Genomic DNA, 27,683 nt, shown 5'->3' on the forward strand with positions numbered 1-27,683 from the left:
TTTCATGCAGTCTCCGTTTATTGGTGTTTCAGACTCATGCAGCATCCGGCATACAAAAAGGGAGAATTAGTTTAATGTATCCTTTTTTTTTTTTTTTGGTAGACTTTTAGTTTTTTAGGGTTTTTTTTTTTCTTTTTTCTTTTCTTTTTTTCAGAAAACAAAAAACCCGCTAACTCCAAACGGCGTTGTAGCTCGGTGTCTGCCTCCCTAGCGGAATGTCGCGTGCAACACACTTCCCTCCTCTTAGAAAATCATTATACGGCGCCCCGTCCCTCCCTCGCTCCTTGAGGCTGTAGCTTTGGTCCTATTTGGGAGTTCTTTCGTTACGAAGCACGTGAGTCACCCCAGTCTTTGCCTTGAAGACACTTGCCGACCGGGTTTAAAAGCCCAGGTGGGGCAGGTCAGTAAATTAGGGCCGACCGGGGCGGGCAATAGCTGCACCTCCCTCCTCCCGGGTGTTTGAACTGCGCTCACCTCGCCTGCACAAGTCCCTAGGGGACCCCCCGCCGGCCAGCTCTGGGACCTGGGTCGTCCCAGCAGAGAACAGCCCTGGGCTGCAGGGTCCTCTCCCAGACATTGCTGCCCTTTCCCAGCCTGCTCTAAGTGCTGGAGTTTTTGCAGAATAATCAGTGACAGCAGAAAAACCAGAGGAGAGGATCCTTAGGGGAGGAAAGGATGCTGAGGGGAGATGAGGCAGGAAGAGGAACAGGGAAGAGGGTGTGGAGAGGGACGGAGAGATGATACAGGAGAGGAGGAATAAAGGAATGGGGGAAGATGGCAAGACAATGAAAGTCGGGGGTGGAGACCAGGTTTGAAGTGCGGGTAATTTGGGAGGTTTGAAGAAGTGCAAGATGGGAGAAATGCAGGGAGGCTGAGAGTTTGGGAGATGTCGAGGGAGGTTTCCAGAAGTGCAGGGATAGAGAGGCTGAGAGGCTGGCTGCAGGCAGAAGTGCAGGGAGACTGGAAACAGTGCAGGGAGAAGGGAGGCCTACGGTTGGCAGAGGAGCCTGGCAAGATGCAGGACCAGGAAAGAAGCTGTAAACAAGGCTGCTCAGGCTCCCTTGGTCCCTATGGGTGCGGGCCTGGGCCATCGATTGGGCTCCCGGCAGGGGAGCAGGGGAGGATGGGCCCAAGACAGCTCCCAACAGGAAGAAAAGTCTTGGAATGCAGGGCAGAGCCCCTCACTTATACACTGTGGAAGAGGAGAGGGAGGGACAGGCAGAGAAAGAGACAGTGGGTGGGGTGGGGTGGGGGAGACAAGGAGAGACAAAGGACAAGTAGGGGAGACAGACAGGAGAGAGCAGGGTCAGGGGGTTAGTAAAGCTGCCCTTGCCAACCCTTCCATGCCTCCCAGCCTGTCCCAGACCCCCACTCACCGCCTAAGTTGATGACACAGGAGGCGATGATGATGAGGACCCCCCCGACCAGCGCCACGATGCTTAAGAGCTTCGCCACTCGACCCAGACGCTGGGCCCCATCCACATCCCCCTGCTGCAGACTGTTCCGGGACTGAGATTAGGGTGAGGAGTGGGACATCATGGCCAGGTCAAGAGAAGCCAGCTCAGCACGGATCAGGTGAGAGAGTCATCCAGAGGAGACAGGCCAGCCCGTGGTTAGGGAGGAAGGAGGGATGGAGAGACAGAGGGAGGAGGGCATAGGTCAGCAAGGTTGTGTGAAACCTGTCTGGCCATCCCTCCCACCTGAAGGGGTGGGGCAGTAATGGCTCAGAGGGTGAAGCCCTGTGCTTTGGAAGCGAGATCCATGCAGAGAGGGAGAGCCAGGCTATTCCTGGGGCTTTGTCCCAGTGCAGGTCATGGGGAGCCACAGCAGGCTGGGGCCAGGGTCTCAGGGGGCTCACCATAACGGCATAAGCGAAGGCCACAATGTTGACAGGCCACATGGGGCAGAAGCAGGACAGGATGGCGAGGATGATGTAGTCGCGAGGTTTCTGGGTGCCTTCACCCCCCTCTACCCCAGATCCTGCTAGTTGGGAGCTGGGGTGGCGGCTCAGGCTACCCCGGGGAGATCCTGGATGCCCACTGTGAGCCCTTCCTACTCGGTCCTCCTCAACCAGCTGCTGCAGCACGCGGGGAGGAGCCCCATTGGCTGGGGGGGCTTTTGTCGAGGGTGATGCGTGAGGCTGGGGGGCGGGACCCTCGTCCCCATCGCCAGCCTGCAGGGGAACGACTGCCCCATTCTCCTGCTTGTCCTCCACACTCTCAGTCAAGAACTCAGGGGTGGGGTCCTCCTGGGTAGGGGGCTCCGGCTGCAGGGCTGGCTTGGGGGTGGGCTGGGAGCCTGACTGGAGGTCCCGCTGGGGTGTGGGCTCTGAGGCTGGCTCACGCAGGCCCGCAGATTCCAGGTCCGACCCCTGGTCTGCAGTGGCCTCTTTGCTCATTTCTGGCTTGGAGGCTGGCTCTTGGCATATTTCTTTGGGCCTGGAGTTGGCCTGTGGTTCCCCTCCTGGGCTTGAGCTAAGGTCTTTGGCCTGGGCTGTGTCTGGGGCCTCTGTTGGGGTCTCTGTGTTTTCTGGAGCTGGCCCAGCCTTGGGCTCTGAGTCCACAGGGTCCACAGTGATGTCTGGACCTGGCTGCAGGGCCTCGGGCTCATCCGGGACCCCAGCTGGGACCTGGAGAGGGCCAGTTCCAGCCTCAGAATGGCCAGGCCTTTCGCCCTGGGTCTGGGGACCCTCCTCTACCCCCTTTATCTCAGAGACTTCAGAGCTGCTGGCTGCCATCTTGTGATGGGAGAGAGGAGAGGGCCTCTGTGGGGAGGACAGAGCAGCAGAGACAGCAGCAAATCCTGGAAGAGGAGGAGATGAGCTTGGTGTGAGGAGGAAAGAGGCAGCTCCCAGCGCTGCAGCCCAAGAGGGTTGTGCTCCTGTCTCCGGGCCAGCCTTGGGCTGCCTCTGGGGAGAGGAAGAAAAGTTGGGGTTTCCTTTGCCTTGGGGTGGGACGTCTCTGGGGAGGAGTGCTCTGCTCAAATTCTTCTGCTTGGAGAGCCCTGGGAAGGTTAACCCTTTGTAAGCAGGCCCCTCCCCATGGTCTTTTCCTGGGCACCCCCAACAAGATCCAGCTTCCCAGGTCCTAGCGGATGCCCCAGCACCTCAAAATCAAGCTGTGCAGACACCCATACACTCCGACAGGCAGAGGGCCCACACTCACATTCCACTCCCGCGTCCTCCCCTACCTGGGCGCCAGTGGGTGCGGTTTTCTTGTTGCGTGTTTGGGGCGCAGATGCCCCCGCTCCTCCCTGAGGGTCCCGGGCATCTCCTCTGAGCCCCTTCTCAGCCCCTCTCCCAGGGATTCCCTTGTCCCCGGGGTGCCCCCGGCGCCTCCTTCCTTTGGCTTGGCGCGCCTTGCACCACCAGCCAAGAGGCCATGCGCCCGTATTCCTGTGCGGTGCAGCCCTCCCCGGCCTCTGCAGTCCGTCCACTCCTACCCGCAGCCTCAGTCCATCCGTCTCACCTCAACGCCGGCCTCCAGACTGCTCCCGCCGCCGCCGCCGCCGTTGCAGCAGCCGCAGCCCGGGGGGGAGCGAGTCAGCGCGCGAGCGAGGGAGGGAGGCGGCGGGTCTTCCCTCCGCTCTGCTCTTCCCCTCCTCTCCCGTCCCCTCCCCTGCGCTCGGCTCCGCTGCCGCACGCGCTGCCCCCGCCCCTCCAGGCCCGCCCAAGGGAGCCACGCGTGCCAGGCCCGTGTTACCCAGGCAACCGGCCGGGGGACCACTCGCGCCAGCTCCCTGCTCCTTCCCACGCGCACCTCCTGGGGTACCCCCTTCCCCAGTCCCGGGCCCCTCCCGCCAACGGTCACCGGGGTTCCTGGCACAGGCAGGGGGTTGGGTGAAACCGAGAGGGATCAGCGGAGAGAGGCAGGTCCAGGGTGAGAGGCAATACTGGGTGAACGCACCCCTCCGAGCGTGGAGGGGAGGGGCGATGAGGCAAAACTGGGGGAGGCTGCAGGGTGGGGTTTCAAGAGAAGGGAGTCTGCAGAGTCCCTCTACCACAGAAGCAGCTGCAGGAATTGGTCCTGGAAGGCTCAGGGGTCCCTGGAAAGGAAAGCCAGGCCTGGGAGGGAATTACCAGGGGGCAGGGCAGAGGCCGCAGGGGTGTCTGAACAGTAGGAAGGGGCTGGGGCAGAGTCCCAGTGAAGACAGGGTGGACCATGGCAACAATCAAAGGGGCAAGTGGTTTTCCTTCCCAACCTCACTGCTCGTAGCCCTAGGGTGCAGACCTCCCAACCTTTTTGCAGCTACGTCACCCGCCATCTCCTCAGGGCCTTAGGGATGTTAGTATTTGGCTGGGTTCTAGGAACTGTTTGGGTTTCTAACCTAAGCCTCTTCAAACCTGCAATAGGGGCTATTCTGGGCCTGTCCAGATTGGGTACCTCCCACTCCCACCTCTGGGAGGGAGGAGCCAGAGCTGCAGAAGGCAGGACAAGGCTGCGACCCATAGCAGCCCCAAGAAACCCCTTGGGGGAGGGGGGGAGAAACGGGGGGGACGACGACGACGACAGGGACTTTGGTGAGAGCAATTCATTCAAGCCAGAGCCAAGTTTTTATTTAAAATTTATTGTAATGGGATCCACGCCAAGAGGAGGGGGTGAAGGGTAGGGAACATGCAGGGAACACAGGAACACGATGACATGGCCAGGGCCACAGCTTCTATCTTGGGGGAGAGGGATGAAAAGGCCAGGGCTGGAGCTGGGGTGGAAGAGGAAAGGGGGAGACACTGCAGCTGCCTTCCTCCACCCCCAGGCAGCACCTCTAGTCCTGGACCTCCCCATTTACCCTGGCCTCCTAAAGTCCCATTTCCTGTCCTGCCTCCGGCCCATGTAGCTCCTTCTGCTCCCCTTGACTTGTTCTCCCCTGACAGATTCTTAAGGAGTATGCTTAGGGCTGACCCTAAACAACCCTGCCTTACGAAGGTACAAACCTTTGCCTTCCCTGCTTCTGCCCCTTCTCAAATCTCACCTTTTCCCCTCTCTAGGACAGAATCTTTGATTCCCCTCCTTTCTCTCCTCCCTCCCCCTGGAAAAAAAAAAAAGCACCAACTCCCCAGGGAGGGGCAGCAGACAGTAGGGGGGACTGGAAGGAGAGCAAGGACCACCAAGGGAGGAGGCTCACAAATCCCTGGAAGGGCAGAGGGTTACAGAGAGGAGAGGGGTGAAGGCAGTGGCCGCTCCTGTCCTCTGCCATCCCTGCCCACTGTCCAGGGGGCTTGAACACAACAAGGGGACAGGTGTGTGTGGGGGCAGGTCTGATAGGGAGAAGAGGAGCAGGAGAAACAAATCGTTAAAACCTAGTGAATTCCCCTAAGAAAACATTTCTTCCTCCTTTCCTTCAGGAGGCTCCTTGGGTGGTGGGGGAAGCAGTGAGGAGTTGATGGGAAGAGAGGAGGGGGAAAGGATACCAAGGGACTTTCCTCCATTCTCCCTCCCCCACCCCTCCCAACTAGGAGTTCACCAAGGCTGGGAGGGAAGTGGCTGAGAGCTCACAGGCACCCCCTCAGCCCCAGAGAGGGAGCCCACAGCTGTGGGAGGGGCTGCCACTGATGCAGCAGCTGCTGCTGCTGCCGCCGCTGCTGCCGCCGCCGCTGCTGCCATTGGACAGACCTCGCCGGTACCTGCATGGTGAAAAACATCAGATCACAGCGCCATCTGAATGGCAAGAGCCTTGCCCCTGGCCCCAGACTCCCTCCCCTGGGACACAGCCGTTGCTCACTTCCTGTTTGGTCCCCAGAGGCTTCGCCTGCATCCTTACCCAGTTCTCCTGAAGGGCCCTCTCTGTTCCCAGAAGTCTCCCTAACCTGAGTGACAGATGGACATCCCTGGCCTTCCTGAGATCCCCTACTGGGCCCCTTGAGCCCCCTTGTCCCACACACACCATCTCCCCCAAGCCATGTCCCACGCCTTGCCTGGTGGGTGCGGGGGTCCCCCTCAGCAGGTGGGCTGTGGCTGGGGGGCATCTCCTGGGACAGGGGGGGTGGCCCCCCCTAGATGGGTCTGCATGTGGCCGGCCAGCTGGGCAGGGGTCTTGCAGTGCACGCTGCACAGCTTGCACAGGATGCGGTCAGCCCGCGGGGCCTGGAGCCCATGGTCCTTCACCGCGTGGATGCGCAGGTATGCTGCCGTGGTGAAGCCTATGGGGGGGGGGGGGGGGGATTGGGATGGGGGGATGGGGTCAGCCAGGTGGAGACCCCAGAGACGGGGTTATTCTCCTAGGCTGGGGACACTCTCCTCAGATGGCCCTGTCCTCCTCCCACATCCTTGGTAACCTGGGGCCAACTACTCTGCTGGGGCTGGTAGGTCGCAGCCCCACCCTGAGCTTCGGACCTAGTTGAGTAGTGTCCGCTCCTTGGCATTGGTCCCCAGAACCCATCCTCTGTGGCTGAGGGATCTCTCCTGGGGTGACAGGCCACTGATTCCTAGAAACTTGAAGGGTTGACCCTCAGTAGAGACGGCTGTGTCCCCTCCCTCCAGTGCCCCATATAGTGTCAGCCCAGTTATTCAGTGAATAAGCAAATCTTTTTAAAAGCAGCTTTCTCTGCTACTGGGGCAGGGTGCATGCTTGTTAAACTCCTGCCAAAGCACTCCACTTGTCGCAGGAGCCGAAGATGAGAAACTGGCTGCACAGCTGAAACCTTGTCTCTCAACCCTTGGGCACTGGCTCTTGACCATGCCTTCCCCAAATAGCCATGTCCCGTGCCCATTCTCCCCACGCACACCCACAAGCTGACTCTTTCTAGTAGATCATCTCTTCCAGCCACGACCTCTTAGAACTTAATGACGTGCAGTGGGCCCAATGTTGCTTCATTTGCTTCCTAGCGGGCTCTAGATGCCACGAGCTGTTACAGCACCTTTAACTCACATCTGTGAAAGGGCCTCTGGCTCTGTCCCCACCCATTGTCCCTGGCCCTCCCAGCATCCCTCAGCATGTACCTTTGTTGCAGAGCTCACAGACATGGTGAGGGCCCTGGCTGTGCACTTTCATGTGGTCCGAAATATAAGCCGAGCTCAGCATCTTGCCACATACGTGACATGGCACCTTCTCTTCATGTCGTACTGTGTGCGCCCTCAGTCGATCCTTCGTAGCAAAAGCTGCCTCACATTTCTGGGGAAGGGGGAGGGGTGTGGGGGGTGTCAGGAGAGTTAAAGCTTCAGGGAGTGGGGAGAGGGGAACAAGAGGTTAAAGGAATCAGGGCCTTGGGGATCTTTGATCTGTAGGAAATGGGAGTGAGACGATGAGGCCTTGAAGAAGGGATGAGAAAATGGAGTGAAAAAGCAAAAAGAGAGAAAAAGGGGGTCTGAGAGGCTGAACTCAGACAACTACAATGAGGATCAAAATCATGAAAACCAAGACAGGAAGAGGGCCTCCTACCTCGCATTTGAAGGGCCGTTCTGTTGAGTGCACTTGTCTGACGTGACTGTTGAGGTGATCCGGCCTGGGGACACGTTGGGGATGGGTTAGGCCCTGTGCTGTAGAGACGCCCCCACGTCCGCCTAACCTAGTACAGGAGACCTTTCCCAGGTCCCTGCATTTCCTGCCAAGCCCGGCACCAGAGTCCTAGCTGGGCAGGAAACCCCTCCCCTGGAGCAGGGCTGCCTTGTCCACGCCACGCTTTCCAACAATCCTAAGACCCACCCCCTTTGCTAAGTACCACCCCCTGCTCCCTGGTAACCCAGAGAGGCTCTTCCCCCTCCTCCCTGGGAGTGGCTCCCAGTCCCCATCCTCAGAAACCTCCTCCCTCCCCGCCAGCCAAGGCCAGGCCACCTCCATCGCAGTCCCTCCCGCCCCACGGCCTAGTGAGCGGCCAAGGCCTGGGCCCCGTGCACACCGGGCCCCGTGCACACCGGGAGAAGCTCTTGCCACAGTGGGAGCAGTTGTAGGGCTTGTGCACAGCGCCGTCATGTGAGCGCACGTGGTAGCTCATGCGGTCCTTGCGCTTGAAGCGCTGTTGGCACACAGGGCACTGGTAGGGCTTCTCGTCGGAGTGCGACAGCTTGTGTCGGTTCAGATGGTAGACGTCGCGGAAGGCCTTGCCGCACATCTCACAGGCGTGGTTCTTCCGGATGCGCTTTCCCGAGGCGGTCGTGGTCACTACACCACCGGCTGCCACGGCAGCCGCTCCACCGCCTGCACCCGCCTCTCCCCCTCCGCCGCCGGCTCCGCTCAGTTGGGGCACGCTCAGGAGGCTCAGGGGCACCATAGTGGGCATCTTCATAGCACCCGAAGGCACCCGGCCTGCCTTGGCTCCCGTGTGGATGGCCTCGTGCCTCCGGAGGTTGTAGCCGTTCTTGAACTCCTTGGCGCACAGGGCGCAGATGTAGGGCCCCTTGCTCTTTGTCTTCTTCTCCAAGGCAGATGCAACCGAGGCCACGGCGACCGTCGAGGTTGGGGATACGACGGCGGTGGCTGCGGCTGCGGCGATGGTGGCGGCAGAAACAGGGGGCGCAGCCTCGGCAGCGGTCGCAGACACCGGCGGGGCCGGCGGAGGGGGTGCGGGCGGCTGCTTCAGAGCCGCTGTGTCCACTGTGGAAGCGGCGGCCGGGGCTGGAGGTGCTGCAGCAACAGCGGCGGCGGCGGCTGCAGCGGCGGCGGCAGCAGCGGCGGCGGCGGACTCCTGGGCGGCGGCGAGAACCGGGAGCAAGTCCACCTGGAGGGGCTCGGCCGTCGGGGCCTGGGGCGTGGGTGGGGGCGCCGGCGCGGCCTGCGGAGACAAGACACCATGTAGGCCGCGGCCGTGGGTTGGCGCCCTCCCAGCCTGGCCCGGCACTGCCGGCCCCTACTCACCTGGAATGGACTCTGGGCGCAGCCCTGGGAGGCAAAGAAGCGGGACTGGAGCTCAGCCCCGACCTGCAGGGGGTTCTGGGCGTGACCCTGAGGTGGCGGGAAGGAGTTCATGAGGCCGCCCACCCCCCGGGAGTCCAGGCCCAGCACGGGGAAGGGGGGGGCCAGCAGCGTGCAAGGGAACACGGGGAACATGGCCTCGGCCACGGCGGGGTCCCTGGGGCTCAGCGGGGGCCGGGGGCGCGGGCCGCGTGGGGCCTGGGCTCGGGGCGCCGCCCCCAGCCGGCCGGGCTGGGCCGCACCGAACGCATGGCCCGAGGGCCGCCCCGCCGCCCGCGCACCCCGGCCGGCGGGAGGGAGGGAAGGAGGGCGCCTGGCGGGCCACGGAGCGCAGCAGTGATGGTGGGGGCGGGAGGCCCCGCGGGGCCAAGGACCGGGGGCGGGGGCCCAGGCGGCAGCGGCGGCGGTTGGAGCCTGGTGGGGCGGGGTGGGGGGAGCGAAGGAGCAGCCTCGGCCCCCGCCACGCGCGCGCCCAGCCGGCGCCTCGGGGAGGGCGGGGGAGGGCGCGAGGGAGGGAGGGGGACAGCTGCGCGCGCACCGGGCGCGCGGAGGGGGGGTGGGACGGGAGGGAGGGCGGGCGGGAGGGGGTGTGGGAAGGGGGGGTGGGGCGGGGGGAGGGGGTTGTTACCTGGAAGATGAAGCTGCTCCAGTTGCCGGGATCCATGGCGGAGGGAGGGAGGGAGGTGGCTCGTGCTCACCCTGGGGCGGGAGGAGGAGGAGGAGGCGGCAGTGGGGGAGGGGGAACCCTGGGAGGTGGTGCGCGGGGCCGGCGGGAGGGGGAAAGGAGGAGGAGGGTGGGGGAGCGGAGCACACTGCGCGCGGGGAGGGCGGGCGGGGGGCGCGAGGACACACAAGAGGCTGGAGCGGGCGCGAGCTCGAGCGCGCGCGAGGCCAGCGGGAGGGGGAGGGAGGAGAGGGACTCTGGCGGGGAGGAGGGACTGCAGGAGCCGCCCAGCAGCCGGAGTCGTCCCCAGCGCGAGACCCCTGAGACGGCCGCTGATTGGCTGGTGACGGCGCAGGTGGTGGGCGCGCGGGAGACGGTGGCTTCTCTCCCCCCACTTAAAAGATTTTACCCCCCCTCCGCCGGCTGCGGCCGTTATTTCGCGCGCACGCGCACAAAACCGCTGTCGAGGAGCGGGCGGAAAGGGGAGCGCGCGCCAGGGGCACGGATAGGGCGGAGCTCAACTCAAAGCGCGCGCCCGCCTAACGGTTGTTGTCCTCAGGCTGTGGCTTCAGCTTTTTGTTTCCAACGGGCCACCGTCCCTTCCCGCTCCAGTAGTTTACTCACAAACCTGTGCTGCTGCATGTTTTCCCAAAGATGGCGCCCCAGAAAGTTACAGCGGAGCTTGTGGCCGTCCCAAGGGCAACTATACCCCGGCCCCACCCCCATAGCCTCAAGAACCAGGCTGAAGCAACAGAGTTAAAACTGTATTTATACAAGAAACGGTTATACAACGACTGGAAAGGAAAAAAAAAGGCAAAGTGACGAGAGGAGCTGGCAGTCAGGAGGGGCTGCCGTACTGGCCCGCGGCGAGACCCAAGATGTTCGCGGCGAGACCCAAGATGTTCGCCTGCAACAGGAGGGAAGGGGAACAGCGTCAGAGCCGGGCAGGGCGCAGGCCGGGAGAGGCGCGGGGCCAAGCCTCGGGCTCACCTTCAGGAAAGACTCCAGCTGCTTTCCTGACATGACCTTCACACGTTCCAAGTCCTCCACCTGCAGGACAACAGCCATGGGCAAGTGGCCTAGGGGTACCAGGCTCTTTCCCCCTCAATCACCCAGCTCCAGCCAGTGCTGCCCTCCCTGGGCCGTCACCTGGCTGAAGGGGCCATGGAGCTCCCTGCAGCCCACGATGAGCTGGGCCTTCTTCTGGCCAATGCGCTGCAAGCTGCGCAGGTCGCGGGCTGAGCCCTCGTTCAGCATGTCTAGTATTTTTTGGCGCCCATGGGCCAGTAGCTCTGGGCTGATCTGTAGCTCCCAGCAGTCCTCAGCCTTGTCCTTGGACTCGGTGGCATCCAGGCCCTCCAACTGTGAGGCAGGGAGAGGTGAATGACAAAACAGCAGTTTGCTGCTCAGCCCACTGCAGGCTCCGGGCTCCTCTGCCAAGGAGAGCAACCTCACAGCAACCGCCTTCCCGCCCTCTCCAGCCTCTCTCCCTCCTGTCAGTTGTCTGACCAAAAACTTTCCCTCTGGTCACTCATCTTACTCTCATTTTATCCAACTTGTGAAAGAATGGTTAATGGAATTGCTGGGAAGGTCAAATGAGTTATTGAACATAAAGCACAGAGTAAGCTCTTCAATCTGGCCCCTCATTTCTAAAAGAGAATCAGCTCTTTCTCACCCCTAGGAAAGCACATAGGAGAAGGCACTCAATAAGTGGCACCTCCCCCAACCATCTGTTTTTAGGTAGTTCTTTCACCTTTGTTTCATTTCTCCAGTGTTGAGGTCATGTTTCCCTACATGGGCTGGTAAGTTTGTAGAGGGCAGGACCAAGGCTACATACATACCATACTAGTTAAGTAGTTACTGAGTGTGAGAGCTTTCAGGAAGAAAGGAAGTAACAAATAATAGAAAACCACTCTGCTAAGTACAGTATAACACTACACTTCATCCTAAATGCCCTGTGAGTTACTTCTGTATTTAGACCACAAGCAACTGGAAGAGTTGTAAATAGCTGATAAATGTTCTGACAGGTCATGTGATCCCATGGTCACTGCTCTCCCACCACAGGTTACTAACCCTTACTTCTAGGCTCTAAGTATAGCCCAAGCCTCCAGCTACTCTGACCTTTCTCTTGCGGCTTTTCTTCTTCAGGATATGGATGTTAGCATTTGGGGATTCTGCTTGCTCCTGAACTGAAAGGAAAGAACTGGCGTCATTACAGAAGCTACTTTTCACCCTCCCTGATAGCCACTTGGTTCTCCCATTTCTGATTCCCCAGTTCCCCTTCACCCCCAAGTTAACCTCTTCTTTTGTTGTGTTTCCACATGACCTTTCTTATACCAGTATTTGAAAGTAATCTCAGTTGGTCTTGTATGATAATCCATCGTGCATTTGTCAGTCTACCCCATTGTACTAAATGCCCGAGAGCAGAGAATCAGATCTATTTCAGATCCTCCTCACCCATCCCAGGGGCTGGCACACGGTGGGAAGACATGAGTGACGTAAGGACTGCTGCTCCTAGCCCCCCTCCCTCCTGAGCTCTGTTATCTGTGCCCTCCTGGCTGCCCCGAGCCACACTTACTCAGCTGTAGGGGAATCACCACAGCCTTTTTGAGGGGCTTGGCCACTGTGACTGTACGGCGGGCGAGAGGTCGGAGCATTGTGGGAGAGCAATTCTCTTTCTCTTTTGGGTCCACAGTTTCCTGGGCCCGCACCTTGGCTTCCAGTTCTTTTTGCTTCAACTTAAGCCTCTGTTGGGAAAGGATAAGGGAGAGATGTGGCCCAGAACCAATTTTAGGGCAACTTGAAGGAGAGTGGATTAGGAAAGTAAGAATGCAGGGCTCCAAGACCCTAGAGCAGTGGTCACCAACCAGTGGTCTGCGGACCACTGGTGGTCCCTCAGATCTGAAAGGTTGTCGACCGCTGCCCTAGAGGGCAGGGTAAAGGCCAATGGAAGCTACTGGGAGACAATTGGAGCCCAATATAATTAAGGGCTTTCTAATGATTAGGGCTGCTCAGAGATGGAACAAGCCTCTTTTTGAAATACTAAAAGGACTATTCAAGCAGAGTGCTAACTTAATTTGATAATTAGGTTTTCCAAAATGGCAACATCTTACATTTGTTCCTTTTATTTTTAAAAAAATATATCTTGATTTGAGAGAGGAAGGGAAAGGGAGAAAAACATTAATGATAAGAGAGAATCATTGATTGGCTGCCTCCTGCATGCCCCCTACTGGGGATCGAAACTGCAACCCGGGCATGTGTCCTTGACCGGACTTGAACCTGGGACCCTTCAGTCCGCAGGCAGAAGCTCTATTCACTGAGCCAAACCAGTTAGGGCCATTTGTTCCTTTAACTTGTAATCCCCCCCCCCCTCCCCCCCAATTGGATCTCAATTATTTTTCAAAGTTAAGCCATGTTAAGGACATTCAAACAGAAGCTGAGAAACTGAAGGACTCCAGTGGTGGGTGAAAACTGGATGCTGGTCTAGCCTTTCAGTGAGTGTCCTTCCTTATCTGAAGATCCTGATTGCTTCCCAAGGGAAACAGGGACCCCAGCCCCCACCTTTCTAACACTTACTTCAATCTCCAAATCCTTCTCCTCCACTGTCTTCATGAGCACCATTCGCTCTCGCTTTGGGGTGCTCAGCAGAGGGGTCCCCTGGGTTCCCCGGGAGCCCAGCAGACGGTCCAAGCTCAGGAGGCGCTCTAGCATGGCTGGGTCCATGCTACTCAGCTTCTGTAGGGAGCTGAGCAGACAAAGAGGTTACTCCCCACCTACTTCTCTCATCACCCTCCAGCAGCAGGATTCTCCTCATTGTGCCTTAACTTGTGTTCTATTTGGTTCCAGAACTCTGGTGTTAACTTGTTGGTTAACTGAGCAAATCATCCAAACTCTCTGGGTGCAGTATGCAGATTGATCACTATCTCTCAGGGATACCAGATCAGATGAGAACAAGCTTTTTTTAAAAAAATAGTTTTATTGATTTCAGAGAGGGGAAGGGAGAGAGATAGAAACATCAATGATGAAAAAAAAAGAAAAAGGAAATATCAATGATGAGAAATCATTGATCGCCTGCTTCCTGCACGCCCCATCCTGGGGAACCAAGTCCACAACTTGGGTATGTGCCCTGACCAGGAATTGAACTATGACCTCCTGGCTCATAGGTCAGTTTTCAACCACTGAGCCACACCAGCTGGGCGAGAACAAGCTTTTAATGAACACAGGAATTCGGAGGCTATGTGCCGATCCATGTGGAGGAGCAGTCAGGGAAGCTTCAGAGGACGTCATCTCCAACAGGGCTTTGAAAGCCACTGAAGACCTCACATGTCAAGGCTTTCCCCTGAGGGCAGTAGGAAAGGCCTATTCAAGTACAGTCCTGAGCATAATAATGCCTAACATCTGTCCCTTCTGTCTGAATTTTTCCCCTCACATCTGACCTCAATTATCATTCAAAGTGAATTTGATGCCACCTCTCTCACAATGCCCAACTTGATTGTGCATCTTCTTTCCTACATTGAACTAGCTCCTCAAAGACAGGGCTTGCCCTGTTCTGTGTGTACAGTTACCTGGGAAGAACAGGAGCAGAAGATATGGATGAACGCGAGAAGTCATTCCTTCCTAGCTCTTCCAGAACAAGCACCTTCTCCATCCTCACTGTACTCTGTACTACCTATCTTGCATCACATACTGATATTCCCGTCTTATTTCCCCTACTAAAACGTGAGCCCTCTGAGGTCAGGGTCTGACTAGGTCTGATGTATCCCATCTTTGAGCTCACCCTCAGAATTCAATTCTGGGCCAAAGAGACGCATGTGGCTCGGGAGCCACAGTTTGCCAACCACTGGGCTAGGGGAAGCACATTTTTATGTATGTCATCCTTCCTCAGCTACAGTAGCCCCCTGGGACACTAATCCTTGGTCTCCTTACTTCACCTCTGTTCAGTACCCCGTTTAGAGGGGGCTCGGTAGAAACAGCAATATTAAAACTGCAAGTGACTCCTTGGAGTTAGGAGGGCAGGTGGCGAGACACAGAAAGCAAGACCCACTAAACAGAGGTGACCTGAGGGTTAGTGCATACTGGCCCACAAGGGTATCAGAACTGGGGGCTGGGCACACCCACAGAAGAGACTCAGTTTAGAGAGGCTTTGTTTGGATTGAGGGGAGAAGCAGGGGAATGCTATGACACAACCGGCTCCTCGGAGAGTCACGAAGAGATTGAGAGGTCTCAGCCAGACATAGCTCTTCATCTCTGTCTCCTTCGCTTTGCTCTAATCCTCTGGACCTGAAAGACCTGAGCCAGAAGCAAAAGTGCTTGTCCTTGAAACAGCTGCCCCAAAATATGATGTTTTTGTGGAAAGGGAGGGGACTAGGTGCTCAAGTAGGAAGCCTCTGGAGGACCCCAGGCAGCAGCACCAAGGAACAGGTTCACAGATCAAGGATCTGATGGGCTCAACTCACTGCTGCTCTGCACCCAACCCAGACACAACAGGAAAGGGAATATGCCCAAGGTCTCTCCCCATCTGCTCACCTGAATTTCTGAGAAGCAGAGGCTGGAGGCTCAAGGGGCTCAGGATTCCCAATCTCCTCTTCCTCAGGGCCTCGGGCTTTCTTTGCCTCTGGAGGGCCTACCAGTTCTTTCTGAGACAGTTTAACAGGTGCCAAGACTAGGAAAAATGGGGTGTGTGTGTGGGGGGGTATGTCAGCCTCTGTGCTACCGCTTGGTGGATTTAGCAAACCCCCAATTGTCCAGACCGGCCTTTCCACTCCTGCCAACCCCTGTCCTTACCATGAAGCTGTAGGCTCTCATTGGTAAAAGGTCGGTTGATCACCTCCTTGGACCTGGCAGCAAAATTGAGTGCAGAGACTGTGTCTAGGTAGAAGCATCTCTCGGGGGCAATGTTGGCAATAAGGATGCTGTGGGCTGAGCCACCCAGAGAGTCCTGAGGGATGGGGATTGGGAAGGATGGACTGGTCAGAAGGCCCCATGTTTCCATTCCTTGACTGCTGTTTCCCCAAACCTCCAGGAGGCCCAAGACCCTCTTCTCCAGCCCCTTTGCCCTGATATGGGTGGCCTGACCTGCAACAGGCGGGTGAGCTTGCTGTCCCGGTAAGGCACACGTGGGAGGCCCTGGTTCAGCGCATCCACCACCTTGCCCAAAACAAAGAGCGAGGAGTTGATGGCTCCACTCTCCTTCAGCCTCAGGCCTTTGTTGCCTGTACGCCGGTTATCCTCTGAGCCAGCCAAATCAATGAGATAGAGTTTCCCCTCCCGCTGACGAAACGGGGCCAAGCGTTCCCGCTGGTCCACCTGGGGGAAAGAACAGGGCCCCAGGGTTAGCTCAGGCCGAAGGGGCTTCCCAGGTCCTCACCCCTCAGTGGGCCTCACCTTAACCAGGAGCACAGCATGACTGCGGGAGGAGCGCTGGTTGAGCCGAGTGGGTCCTACAGTCCGATTTCGACTGGCTGGAAGGAAGTGCTGCTCAAAATCAGCAAAACTAGTGATGGGCTTCTGCGTGAGGCCTGGAATCAGTATGTTTCCTCGACAGTCTTCTCGGATCACCAGGTCTCCGGATGCAGGGTTCAAGAGGTCTAACACCTATCGGGGCAGTGAAAGATAGGGCCAATTTTCTAGAAACACACTTACTTTCTGGGGATCAGTCTCCTTTTCTCTGCAGGATTCTCAAAGTTGTACCATCTGTGACCCCAACCTCTCTCTCTCCAGGTTTTAAGTCCTTGATACAACAGAACTTATGTTCTAGAACTAAGTCTTACTTAGACCCTTTGTCTCTCTCCTCCCCAACCAGAGCAGGGCCTCACCTTTTCCTGGTAGATCTCTAAGTAGGACATAGTGACAGAGAGGGCCCATGGCCGGCCCTCAGCGCCCTCCTCCCTTGTGAGCTGTAGGAGGTCCATGAGAGCCCGGGGAATCACTCCAGGTTGCTCTGGGCTGCCCAGCATTGTGTGCGTCTTCCCTGGGAAAGAATGGAGAGAGCTGTGAGAGTTTCCTCCCCACTCCGAAGGAAGCCCTTTCTAACCCACAGCTGTTCCTTATCTGGCTCCCTCACCTGCCCCTGTGGGCCCATAGGCAAGCACACTGGCATTCTGTCCTTCCAGCAAATGCCTTAGGATGGGCTGCACTGATCCTGCATAGATGTCTTGCTGAGAACTCCTCTCTCCATAGAAGGCATCAAACCTGCAGGCAGGAAGAAAGGAGGGAATTAATGGACAGTTACAATTTCACCCAGACCTAGAGGGTAATACTGGCCTCAGATTTAAAACAGTCCATCCCTTTCTTACAAAAAGACCCTCGAAAGCATCAACTGAACACCTGTTCCATCCCATTCCTAACTGATGTTAGGAATACAGAGATGAATCTGATGCCTCTGTTCTTGGGAGTTCTGCAGTCTGGCGAGATGGATCACACACACACACACACACACACACACAAAGCCAGATAGTAAATATAGGCTTTGTGGGCCATATGGTTTCTTTCACAAGTACTCTATCCTGTCATTGGAAAACAGCTTTAGACAATCCTATATAATAAAAGCCTAATATGCAAATTGACCAAATGCCAGGCCAGCCAAGGCAGGTGCCAGCGGGCAGAGAGGCGACCAGCAGGGGTGGCGGGGCGACCAGGGCTGGGTCCAGCCCAACTCCTGATCGGCCCCCAACAGGAGGAGGAGCTGAAGTGGGGAGCACGGCAGGCAGCAGCCCAGCTGAAGTTGCAGCGGCGACAGCGGCAGCGGTGCGTACACCACAGCCTCCCAAGCCCCAAGTCTTGGTGGGAGGCAGCAGCAGGGAGCCCTGGCAGGCCTAGCCACCGCATCTCCATCCCCTCAACTGCTGTGGCCGCGCCTGGGGACTGCCAGCCATAGTTGCTGCCGCTGGCTGACCCCAGGTCCCAGTGGTTTGGGGACTGGGAGGAAGGGGAGGATGAGGTGGTGATGCCACTGGGCTTGAACCCCACCCGCCGCTGCCCATTGCCATGGAAACTGCATCCACAGGTAGGACGGGTGGGTGCTGCAGCCCCACAAATAGCGCGTTGGGACCCAGGTCCCCAGACTGCCCCTTCTGCAGCGCAACTCTGCACCTTCCTCGCACTCCTCACCTTGAGCACCTATCTCTCCCTAGGTCCCCTACACACTCCATGCCTGTGCCCGAATTTTGTGTGCCGGGCCTCTAGTATGTAAATAAATGAGCATGGCTATGTCCCGATTAAGTTTTATTATAAAGACTCCTGGTCAAACTCCTACAGGCTGTAATTTGTCACCCTCTGGCCTAGGATGACAGGGCAAGGAGTCTGAACTTTAAATCTCTGACACTACCCAGCTACAGCCTGGGTTAGTTGTCTGGTTTATGTTCCCCCAACCGTTCCCACACCTCCCCCAGATCCTACTTGGGGATCTCCTGCTTACCTTTGTTGCTCAGTCCCTACTCTGTACCTATGTCCCCCACAAAACTGTCAGCAGTGATGTATGTGTGATTCAGCTCCCAGTCTTTCCCCACCGTACAGTACCCTGCAGAGCACCCATCACAACGGGCACCTGTGAACATTTCCTGAATGAACAAATGAAGACGTGGGGAACAAAGCAGTGCTAAGGAAGGAGCAGGAATACTGAGGAAGCAGCTCTGAGAAACCATGTGGGTAAGTGATAACGTGAGCAGACCTAGGAGAGGGATGGGAAAAAAGAATGCCTGAACCTTACTGGTATTTGAGAGTCTCCTGGTGGTTCCTCCAGTTGGCAATCTCTAGAGAATAGCTGTCCAGGCCCCGTACACAGGGGGTATCATTTGCTCCCGATGTGCCATCTACAAATGGCCTCAGTCGCACAGCCACCCTTACTCGAGCTGGAGGCGGGCGCCGGACAGCTCCCACCTTGCTTAGCCGACAGCGACCAGCACCTGGAGGAGAGAAGATAAGTTTTAGCATGAAGTAGGGTGTTGCACAGAGGAAGTAGGGACCAGCTTTGCTGAGGTAAGGGTAGGCGTGTTAGAGGAGGAGGTATCTGGTATAGCTGAGCTCTGAAGGATGAACAGGAGCTTGCCAAGCATTCCAGGTAGAAGGAATGGCATGTGCAAAAAGCATAGAGGTTTGAAAGCTTGAGACCTCTTGGAGAACTGGTGAGGCAGGATGTGTGTGTTCTGTTAGTGAGGGCGAGCAGCGAAGGGCAGAATGGAAGAAAAATAGAAAAATCAAACACATGGTTTCAGGCAGAGTATGGTGGGGGGGATTGGAGGTGAGAAATTATATATAGGCCAGGGACTATTGTGTACTTAGCCAACATTAACATTTATTAAGCACTGACTACATGCCAGGCACATTGGTGTCCCTGAAAGACAGGGTCTGTTCGTCCCATTTTATCAATGAAGAAGCTCATAGAGGTGTAGCAGGTCTTGTGAGCACCTTGGTATTTTATACCTGGGGCCATGTGACCATAACTTTATACCATAGCCTATACTATAGTACTGTCTTTTTTGCTCTTCAACAGAAGAAGAAGCAGAGCCTAAAAGCAAAACAAACCCCCGTATCTTAGCAGACTAGAGATGTCCATAACCAAGGGCCTGGAGGCTCGAGCCCTGGGGATACTATTGGAAGGGCCAGTGGCCACAGCTCATTTTGGAAGAAGCTCTTTTCCACCCTGGCCACGCTGTGGTTGGCCCCAGCTTGGCCTCAGTTCCTTCCATCCTCTTCAAGTAGGTCCAGTGGGTGTAGACTGTAACACAAATAACCTGAAAGATCTAGTTTAAGTACAGATTTAGTGCCCTGGCTGGTGTTGCTTAGGGGTTACAATGTCGGTCTGCGCACCAAAGGGTCTCGGGTTCAATTCCTGGTCAAGGGTACATATGTGGGTTGCAGGTTCAATTCCTGGGCCCAGTTGGGGCACATTATGGAGGCAACCAATCGATGTTTCTCTACTTCTCTCTCTCTCAAAAAAAAAAAAAAAAAAAAAAAAAAAGCAATGGATAAAATATCGGGGAGAAGAAAATACAGGTTTAGCTCCAGTACCTGGGGTGATGCCTGAGATTCTGAATTTTTAGCAAACTTCCAGATGCTGCTACTGCTGCTACTACGGCGGCACACTTTGAATTGTCAAGTTATAGACCAACACCTGACAGATTGTTCTAAGGATTAAGAGATGACATTTGCCCCCTACCTAAAACCACTCTTACCTGAGTTTTACAATACATACATACACACACACATGCTAAACACATGTCAAACTTAATGATGGCCTTCTCTTGATGGGGGGTTATGCAGGTTTATCTTCTATGTACCCAGCCCTGTAATGCTGTAGTGTGTGCATTTTTTTTTTTTTTTTTTTTTTTTAAGAATGGCACTGTGGACATCTTTGTTTAGAAGGGATGTGGTTGAGAGGCAGCCCGTAGTCCAGCCGTGGGCAAACTACGGCCCGCAGGCCGGATCCGGCCCGTATGAAATGAATAAAACTAAAAAAAAAAGACCGTACCCTTTTATGTAATGATGTTTACTTTGAATTTCTATTAGTTCACACAAACACTCCATCCATGCTTTTGTTCCGGCCCTCCGGTCCAGTTTAAGAACCCATTGTGGCCCTCGAGTCAAAAAGTTTGCCCACCCCTGCCCTAGTCTCTTTTTGTCACAGTTCAGATGACAAAAGGCACTGACATGCAATCCTTCTCTACTGTAAGCATTCTGTTTAGTATGCTTTCGATAATTCAACCTAAGTCATTAAAAAAAACATTGAGTATCATTAGAAAACACATAAAGATAAAACTAAAAAAACCCTCTTTTTGTGAGGATTGAATGAGCTGAAGAAAAATATCTTATGAGGAGGAGATTTCTCTAATTTATGTTGGAGGATACCATACTGTGTTAACAGTAACAGTAACATTCAAACCTGGATATCTTCACCTTCACATCCTCTTAATGAGGATGTCATAGTGCCTCTACTGTCTACCAACGAAGAAAGTCCTTGGCAGCTCTGACTCCTTTTTGCTGGTAGTAGGGAGCCATAGGCCTCATATAAGGCAAGAGGCTGGCATGTGTTGGCCAGAACAGAAACAGCAAGACAAAAAGGTGGACACACTACCCCTAGAAAGAATCTTTTTGTAAAAAATTGATTTCAGAGGGGAAGGGAGAGGGAGAGAGAAACATCAATGATGAAAGAGAATCATTAATTGGCTGCCTCCTACACACCCCCTACTGGGGACTGAGCCTGCAACCTGGGCATGTGCCCTGACTGGGAACTGAACTGTGACCTCCTGGTTCATAGGTTGACACTCAACCATTGAGCCACATTGGCCAGGCTAGAAAGAATCTTATGCATAAGACTTACCCATAAGCAGATGGCCTATTTCAAAAACTGGGCCTCTGTCCCTTCCCCTGACAATGAAGCTAATTGTACCATTTCTCAATTTATGGTTTACCAAGCACATGTAGTTTTATTTATTTTAATTTTTTAAATCTTTATTGTTGAAAGTATTACATATGTCCCCCTTTTCCTCCATTGACATGTTCTAGCTAAGCACATGTAGTTTTAATTTGATCCTCATGGCAATCCTGAAAGTCAGCAACAAGTAAGTAGAAATTAAATTTTCAGTTATTAGCTTGTGACCCGTATTAAATGACTTAACATCCATTTGCCCCAGTTTCCTTGTTTATAAAATGGGGTGGGGTTGGCCTTGGAAGGGCTTAATGAGAATTAAATGAAGTAACATATAAAATTCCAATACAGCTGAAACCGGTTTGGCTCAGTGGATAGAGCGTTGGCCTGCGGACTGGGGGGTCCCAGGTTCGATTCCGGTCGAGGGCATGTACCTGGGTTGCGGGCACATCCCCAGTGGGAGATGTGCAGGAGGCAGCTGATCGATGTTTCTCTCTCATCGATGTTTCTAACTCTCTATCTCTCTCCCTTCCTCTCTGTAAAAAATCAATAAAAAATATATATTTAAAAAAAATAAAAATAAAAATAAAATTCCAATACAATAACTAGCATACGGTAGAAAGGTTCATTATTCCAGGTAAGGCAGGCTGTGTTCAAATCCCAACTCTACCACTTACAACTAACTAACCTAAAGAGGTAATTTTCTATTCCTGTGCCTTAATTTCCACACCTGTAAAATGGGAATAAATAAAAATACCTACTCTTTGCGTTGTTAAGGCAATAAATAAGGTAATTCATGTAAAAGTACTTGGTTCTTGGTAAAAGCTCAGTAAGTGTTTTATATTTATCCCCCATTTTTCATATGAGGAAACATCAATAAAGAGAGGTTAGCTAACTTGCCCGTGTCGACAACTAGTTAGTGACAGTGAAACCTTCAAAGAAAGGTCTAATGCCAAAGTTCATTATATGATTCCCCAGGCCATCTCAGCCCTTCCTCTTTGTATCCCTATGGGCCTTGGAGTCTGCGACAAGTTCCACCTACCAGCTGTGTGACCTTGGGAAGGCTTAATGTCTTGAAGACTCAGTTTCTCTTTATAAAAATAACAGTATCTCAATATACATATAAAAATAACAGTATCCTCATAAAATTGTGAGGAGTCAAAGAAAATATATACATACAATGTTTAGGACAGTGCTGGCAGCAAGTGCTCTCAGTAAATGTTAGCTATTATTATTGTTATGATTACACTCTTTCTCTTGCTACTCACTTCTCATGGCAGCAACTAGCTTCTGTCTGCACAATTCAGCAGGGGGACCAATGACCTCCTTACTGCTGAATCCAGTAGACATGTTGGGTCTCCTTCCTATCTGACTTCCCCGCAGTATTCAATACCCTGACCTGCTTTCCTTTGGGAAATATACTTTTCCCTTAGTTTCCATGCCACTTCACCCCTTCTCAGTTTCTGCCATTTTTAAATGTTTTTCCTCGGCTCATTCTATCCTCTTTCTAGTCCAGGGCCGCTCAGTTGGGATAATTCTTGCGGTGGGGCTGTCCCATGCACTGTAGGATATGTAGCGCACATGCTAAACACATATGCCAGTAGCATTTTGTGCCACCTCTCCCCAGTTCCAACAACCAAATTTCCCCCTCTAGTGGAGAACCACTACTCTGATTCATTTCATGGGCATGGCCACCTGCTCTCTTGGCTTTAATTACCATCTAAAGCCGATGAATCCTAATTGACACCTCCACACTAGAGTTCTCTTCCTGAACTTCAGATTTACATTCCAGGCTGCTGCCCTGACATCTTACATGGTTCGAAGGTGCTCGGAACTCCACCTGTCCCAAACTGAACTCTTCCCCATCTCTCTGCAACGTCGTCCTCCTCCTATGCTCTCTAACGGAAATGACAGGCACTAACCCAAAGATGGGAATCTTTCTTAACTCTACCTTCTCATTTCCCACATCAGTTATTCATTACATAAGTCAATTCTACCTTTTTAGATGAGTCCATTTCTCTCTATTCCCACTGCACAATCTCTGCCAAAATCATCATCATCTCAACAGTTTCCCAACTGGTCTCTCTGCCTCTAGTCTCACTCACCTCCAATCATTCTCTCCACTTCCTTCCTTACACTGTAAGCCAAGCATGTCAAACTCATGGCCCGTAGGCCACATGTAGCCCACAACGAATATTTTTGCTGCCCAGCCAATACAATGGTATATAAGAAATGTTTTAATAAAAATTTCATAACTTAATTTTTACAATATCCTGTTATACAAAATTATTAATAATGAACTACAACATTCACTAATGACTGATTACTATAATCGTGTTGCATTCATTTCCATTATGCGCCTTACTCGCAGGCGCACCATTTCTCTCCACTAATACTAGCAGCGAATATTTTAGCAGCGGATTGCCACTTTAGCCTTGGATTGACTTGTTTGGTGTGCGCAACAGGAAATATTTCACTTTCAGAGAACAAGAAAAATAGGTTTACTTATGTTACGCTTATTAATTTGTGCAGGTATTCAGTGTCTGGTAAGTTAATGTTCACGAAAAAATAATTTTTATTAAAAGTTCTATTATTTTATGTTAATGATGACTCATTTATTTCAGCCCTTTGTATTCAGCATGTCTCTATCGAAATAAACCTACGTTTCTATGAAAATTGAAGATTTTGTGTTTTTTTTGCAGCCCACATAAACTTAAGCCTTGTTTATTTGGCCCGTGTTAGCCTTTGAGTTTGACATGCTTGCTGTAAGCGCTCAACCACAATGAATTCCCTTCAGTTCCCACACACACTAAGTTGGTTCACGCGCTTTGGGCCTTTGCATGTGCTATTCTAGCTCCCTGGAATATCTTCTGTACCCCACCCACCCCCATCAAGTGACTGATGTAAATAGGTAAACCTTACTTGCTCTAAAAAGCCTTCCCTTCTAAAATGACTGACCTGTTAAGGTTCAATTAGGTGCATGCATGGCTCACTTTAACTCCTCCATCCAAGCACTAATCACACGCCACTGTAACTGCGTATTTGTCTGTTTTCTCCATCTAACTGTAAACTCAGTGAAAATAAATCTTACTCTGCTCACCTTTATATCCCCAATGCCTAGCACAGAGTAGGCTCTCAGAGAGTATTTGCTGAACAAATTAAGATTTGATGAATACGCTAACATAAAGTACTAACCTGTTCGTTTCCTGTTTTCATCATAAAAGTGGCTCACTGTCATTCTTGCCCCAAAGCTCAGGGTCCAGCAGAGGAGGGGAGAGGCACATGTAAACAACTGCTTACAGGACAAGAGTCTCTCCCCTTCCTAAAAGCAACTTTGAGGCTGGGCGACGCTATTTCTTCTAACTTCCCCCTCTCCTACAATTCCCCAGCTTCATTTAACTTAACTCTTTCCTCTTTTATGCTGAGGAAAATTGAGCCAATGATAGCATCTTTGGCCCCTCTTTTTTAAGAAATTATTTTGTAGTCTTTTTGCTTCACCAAAGTCTGGCAAACTCCTACCCAACCTTTGAAACACACCTCAAATATTGCTTCCTTAATAAAGTCCCTCCAGAACACCCAAGGGTTTACTTCAGATTCTGTACTCTCTATAGCAGTCTAGGTATACATTATCTCTCATTGCTTTTCATGTTATTATATGTTTAAATGACTACCTACTAAAACGGACTATAAGCTCCTCTAGGGAAGCAACCATATTCATTCAAGTGTTTTTATGATACCTACTATTACCCGACATCGTGGGTCTGGGAAGGGTAAGAGCAGGTTGTGCTCAGACAGCAGGAATTGTAGGTGCTTGGACATAATGGCTGAGAGCAGAGGCTCTGAGTAGACTGCCTGAGTATGAATTCAGGCCCCAACATTTACCAGCTGTGTTAACCTATTTAACCCATCTATGCCTGTTTCCTCACCTGTAAAACAGAGACAATAACAGCACTATGTGGAGATTAAATGGCTCATCACCATAGAAGGCTAACAACTGTGCCTGGAACGGAGCAAGGGCTCCACATGTGTTTGACATCCTACTAAATAGCGCTGCTTCTCCACAGGCCTGACAAACAGTAAGGGGGCTATGGTGCCCGCCATAACCACAGGCCAGAACTCAGTCTACAGGAAGAGAGCAGAGGCATAAACACATACATACAAGCTTCTGACTATCCGAACAGTCTGTCCAACTCTAAAGTGGCACTGATCTCCACGGCTGGAGTGAAAGGAAACGGTCCCTCGTTTCCCTTTTCTGGGGTCTCCGCACATCCTACCTAGGCTGTCAACGCACAGGCAGCTGCAGTCGGTCTCACCCTCGGCCTGCCCACCTCTCTCTCTCAGCCCCCCCCCCCCCCAGCCGCGCGCACCCAAACAACTCGTCATACGGGCGGGCATCCAGCTCCCTTGTTTCTGTCCTCACGGTTGGGGTGTTTGCCACTTCTCGCTCGCTTACTCAGGTAATCTCCTGAGATGGAGTCATCGTCTTCATTTGACAAAGAAACTGAAGCCCACAGAGGAAAAGTGCACTGGGCTCAAAAGAGGCTGTAAGTGCCAAAGTCAGGTCTCAAGCCGAGTGTACTGACCCGTGAGAAGAAACAGTGAGAAGAGCGAGGTGGGCTGACCCGCCCGCGACTCCCACCTCTCGCCGTGTCCCCGGGCCCCCCCGGGACAATCCCCGGAGCCCGGATCAGATACTGACACGTTATCCCACCAGGCGCCAGGCCTCGGCGCCCTGCCCAGGCCGGGCTCACGTACCTACGGTCGCCGCCGCCATCTCGCGTCGCCTCAGCTGCCTTCTTAGAACCGCCTCTCCTATTCGAATTTCCCGGTGCCCCACCCCTCTCTTGGATCCACCAATCATGGCCATTCGCCGCCGGAAGCCGTGCAACTATCCCGCCCTCTAGGGCTCGCCCGGAAGTCCAGCACGAAAAAGTTCCCCTGCCGGAGAACGCATGCGCGCACGTTAGCCTCCCAGCCGTTGACGCCCCAGCCCGCGCTCCTCCGCAAACTCGGGCGCCCGAGGCGGTGGCGACTGCGGCCTTTGGGGCAGCTGCTGAGTGCCGCCCGGTTTCGAGGCGTAGACTTGCGTAAGTGCAGACATTTCGCCTCATTTCCCCTCTCAAATAACTACGAATTTTAGTACGAATCAAGCAGTGATTGAAGGCACTTAATTTATCCAAAAATTTCCCTACGCCGAATACTATTTTCGTGGTAGAAGAGATTATACAACTAAGGAAAATGTTGCGTAGAAACGGGATTATTCTAAACGACTGGTAACGGTCTTCACGTTCGAGAGTTTTTTTTGCCTCAGAAGTCGTTTCGCGCGCTGAAACGGCCGTTTTGCGGCCGCGGGACCCCTGCCCCGCAGTCGGTGGGGCTTCGCGGAGCCTTCCGGTGGGTCCGGAGCGGCGCTGCACGGGCGGGCGCCGCGCACTCACCTCCCGCTGAGCCAGAGCCACGAAGTGCGGGGCCGCAGCTAGACGCGCCCCCTCATGTCGCATGTCTGAGCGGAGGAGACCGGCTCGGACGTTGCCTCCTTTGTAACTCAGCATGCAGCGCAGCGAGCCCAAAGGCAGGCTTGGTCTCCTAGTCGACTTCAGCCGAGGTCCCACATCCTATGGGTTCAACGTCTGTGAGGCAGTTCCCTTTCCTTTCTGGAAGCTTACTCGGGGAAGATCAGGGCATCTTTGAGCTCCTGGTAGGGCCCTTGTTTATTTATTTATTTTTAATAATTCTTTATTGTTGAAAGTATTACATAATGTCTCCCCCATTGACCCCCCTCCAGCCCGCTCCCTCCCCATCCCCACCCCCACCCCTTTGTGCCCATGGGTAGGGTCCTTGTTTAGACATTATGTCCTACCTATTAAAAAAACAAAATAAAAAGCAACTATTAGACCAGTGGTTCTCAAATTTTTGGGGCTTTGGAATCCCTTTACATTCTTAAAAATTGAAGCCCCAATGATCTTTTGTTTATGTGGGTTTTATCTACCCATATTTACTGTATTAGAAATTAAAACAAATTTAAACTGTTTATTAATGCACTTAAAAATTATAGTAACAGCCCTGGCCAGGTGGCTTAATCGGTTGGAGCGTCCTTGCGCGCCTCCAAAGGTTTCCGGTTCGATTCCTAGTCAGGGCACAAACCTGGGTTGTGGGTTCAATTCCTGGTCTGGGTGCATTCAGAAGGCACGTGATTGATGTCTCCCCCCCCCCCTCCCCCCTTTCCCTTCTCTCTCTTTCAAATCCTCTGGTGAGGATTAAAAAAAATTACAGTAACAAATCCATAGAGACAAAGTAGATTAGTAGTTGCCAGAGGATGGTGAGGGGTTGGTATATTGGGACTATTGCTAATGAGACAAGCTAGTAGCCAGAAGAGGCGGAATAGGGAAACTGAGACAGAAAGCTAAATGGCCAAGCTGTTTACAGCCATCTGGTAAATTGAAAAATCCTATCTTCCCTTAAACCTAGGATACTTAAAAGTAAATGGTTTACATTTCCCCCTAACCAGAGGGTAAATAGCTTAAATCACTTTACTCAAGGAGATAGGTAGCAGAAATCTACGCCTCAAAACTGGGCGGAAACTTAGTGCCATTTGCCACCACACCCAAGTACAGATAAAGTTAGGGGAATAAGTCTTTTTGGCACAACAGCATAAAACATGAATATTCTATTGAGATCCTCCCCTAAACTCCCAGCCTTTAAAACCCCTCAAACCCGGCCGAAACCGGTTTGGCTCAGTGGATAGAGCGTCGGCCTGCAGACTGAAAGGTCCCGGGTTCGATTTCGGTCAAGGGCATGTACCTGGGTTGT

At 53.5% G+C, this 27,683-nt stretch overlaps 3 protein-coding genes across 11 annotated transcripts; all 3 read right to left on the minus strand.

The window, feature by feature from the left end:
- Positions 1 to 82: 82 nt before the first annotated feature.
- PRRT2 (proline rich transmembrane protein 2) lies at positions 83 to 3,617 on the minus strand. Its single transcript, XM_036308701.1, has 4 exons — positions 3,468 to 3,617; positions 1,859 to 2,802; positions 1,377 to 1,509; positions 83 to 1,192 (listed from the first exon to the last, which is right to left on the minus strand). Exons 2-4 carry the CDS (start codon positions 2,735 to 2,737, stop codon positions 1,182 to 1,184), a joined length of 1,023 nt encoding a protein of 340 aa, XP_036164594.1. The 5' UTR covers positions 2,738 to 2,802; positions 3,468 to 3,617; the 3' UTR covers positions 83 to 1,181.
- A 929-nt stretch (positions 3,618 to 4,546) lies between these two features.
- Positions 4,547 to 9,610, minus strand: MAZ (MYC associated zinc finger protein). 7 transcript variants are annotated; one of them, XM_036309686.1, is made up of 7 exons: positions 9,473 to 9,610; positions 8,788 to 8,874; positions 7,848 to 8,704; positions 7,375 to 7,438; positions 6,936 to 7,107; positions 5,912 to 6,136; positions 5,483 to 5,620 (listed from the first exon to the last, which is right to left on the minus strand). In XM_036309686.1, the coding sequence occupies exons 1-6, from the start codon at positions 9,506 to 9,508 to the stop codon at positions 5,934 to 5,936; spliced, it is 1,419 nt and encodes a 472-aa protein (XP_036165579.1). In that variant the 5' UTR covers positions 9,509 to 9,610; the 3' UTR covers positions 5,483 to 5,620; positions 5,912 to 5,933. The 7 variants fall into 7 exon arrangements, with proteins under 7 accessions (XP_036165580.1, XP_036165578.1, XP_036165579.1 ...); XM_036309687.1 differs by lacking the exon at positions 5,912 to 6,136 and having other exon boundaries at positions 4,547 to 5,620; XM_036309684.1 differs by lacking the exon at positions 9,473 to 9,610 and having other exon boundaries at positions 8,788 to 9,119.
- A 647-nt stretch (positions 9,611 to 10,257) lies between these two features.
- KIF22 (kinesin family member 22) lies at positions 10,258 to 25,696 on the minus strand. 3 transcript variants are annotated; one of them, XM_036310426.1, is made up of 14 exons: positions 25,629 to 25,696; positions 18,216 to 18,411; positions 16,572 to 16,699; positions 16,324 to 16,478; positions 15,893 to 16,102; positions 15,584 to 15,814; positions 15,293 to 15,446; positions 15,035 to 15,170; positions 13,085 to 13,253; positions 12,087 to 12,255; positions 11,630 to 11,697; positions 10,658 to 10,870; positions 10,499 to 10,558; positions 10,258 to 10,394 (listed from the first exon to the last, which is right to left on the minus strand). In XM_036310426.1, the coding sequence occupies exons 1-14, from the start codon at positions 25,645 to 25,647 to the stop codon at positions 10,347 to 10,349; spliced, it is 1,956 nt and encodes a 651-aa protein (XP_036166319.1). In that variant the 5' UTR covers positions 25,648 to 25,696; the 3' UTR covers positions 10,258 to 10,346. The 3 variants fall into 3 exon arrangements, with proteins under 3 accessions (XP_036166319.1, XP_036166318.1, XP_036166320.1); XM_036310425.1 differs by having other exon boundaries at positions 10,258 to 10,415; XM_036310427.1 differs by lacking the exons at positions 18,216 to 18,411; positions 25,629 to 25,696 and having other exon boundaries at positions 10,258 to 10,415; positions 16,324 to 16,498; positions 16,572 to 16,667.
- Between the last annotated feature and the right edge of the window lie 1,987 nt (positions 25,697 to 27,683).

This window comes from Myotis myotis, unplaced genomic scaffold (genome assembly GCF_014108235.1).
Source record: "Myotis myotis isolate mMyoMyo1 unplaced genomic scaffold, mMyoMyo1.p scaffold_m19_p_5, whole genome shotgun sequence".
Taxonomy (NCBI): Eukaryota; Metazoa; Chordata; class Mammalia; order Chiroptera; family Vespertilionidae; genus Myotis; species Myotis myotis.

Coding starts and splice junctions, on each gene's coding strand:
- PRRT2 (XM_036308701.1), bottom strand. CDS start 2,737: ATGGCAGCCAGCAGCTCTGAAGTCTCTGAGATAAAGGGGGTAGAGGAG. Junction 1,510..1,858: donor CCTTCGCTTATGCCGTTATG/GTGAGCCCCCTG, acceptor CCCTAATCTCAG/TCCCGGAACAGTCTGCAGCA.
- MAZ (XM_036309684.1), bottom strand. CDS start 8,979: ATGTTCCCCGTGTTCCCTTGCACGCTGCTGGCCCCCCCCTTCCCCGTG. Junction 8,705..8,787: donor GCGCCCAGAGTCCATTCCAG/GTGAGTAGGGGC, acceptor TTGTCTCCGCAG/GCCGCGCCGGCGCCCCCACC. Junction 6,137..6,935: donor CTGTGAGCTCTGCAACAAAG/GTACATGCTGAG, acceptor CCCCCCCCATAG/GCTTCACCACGGCAGCATAC.
- KIF22 (XM_036310425.1), bottom strand. Junction 16,103..16,323: donor TAGAGATCTACCAGGAAAAG/GTGAGGCCCTGC, acceptor CTGCCCCGATAG/GTGTTAGACCTCTTGAACCC. Junction 13,254..15,034: donor TCTGCTTCTCAGAAATTCAG/GTGAGCAGATGG, acceptor TTGTCTGCTCAG/CTCCCTACAGAAGCTGAGTA.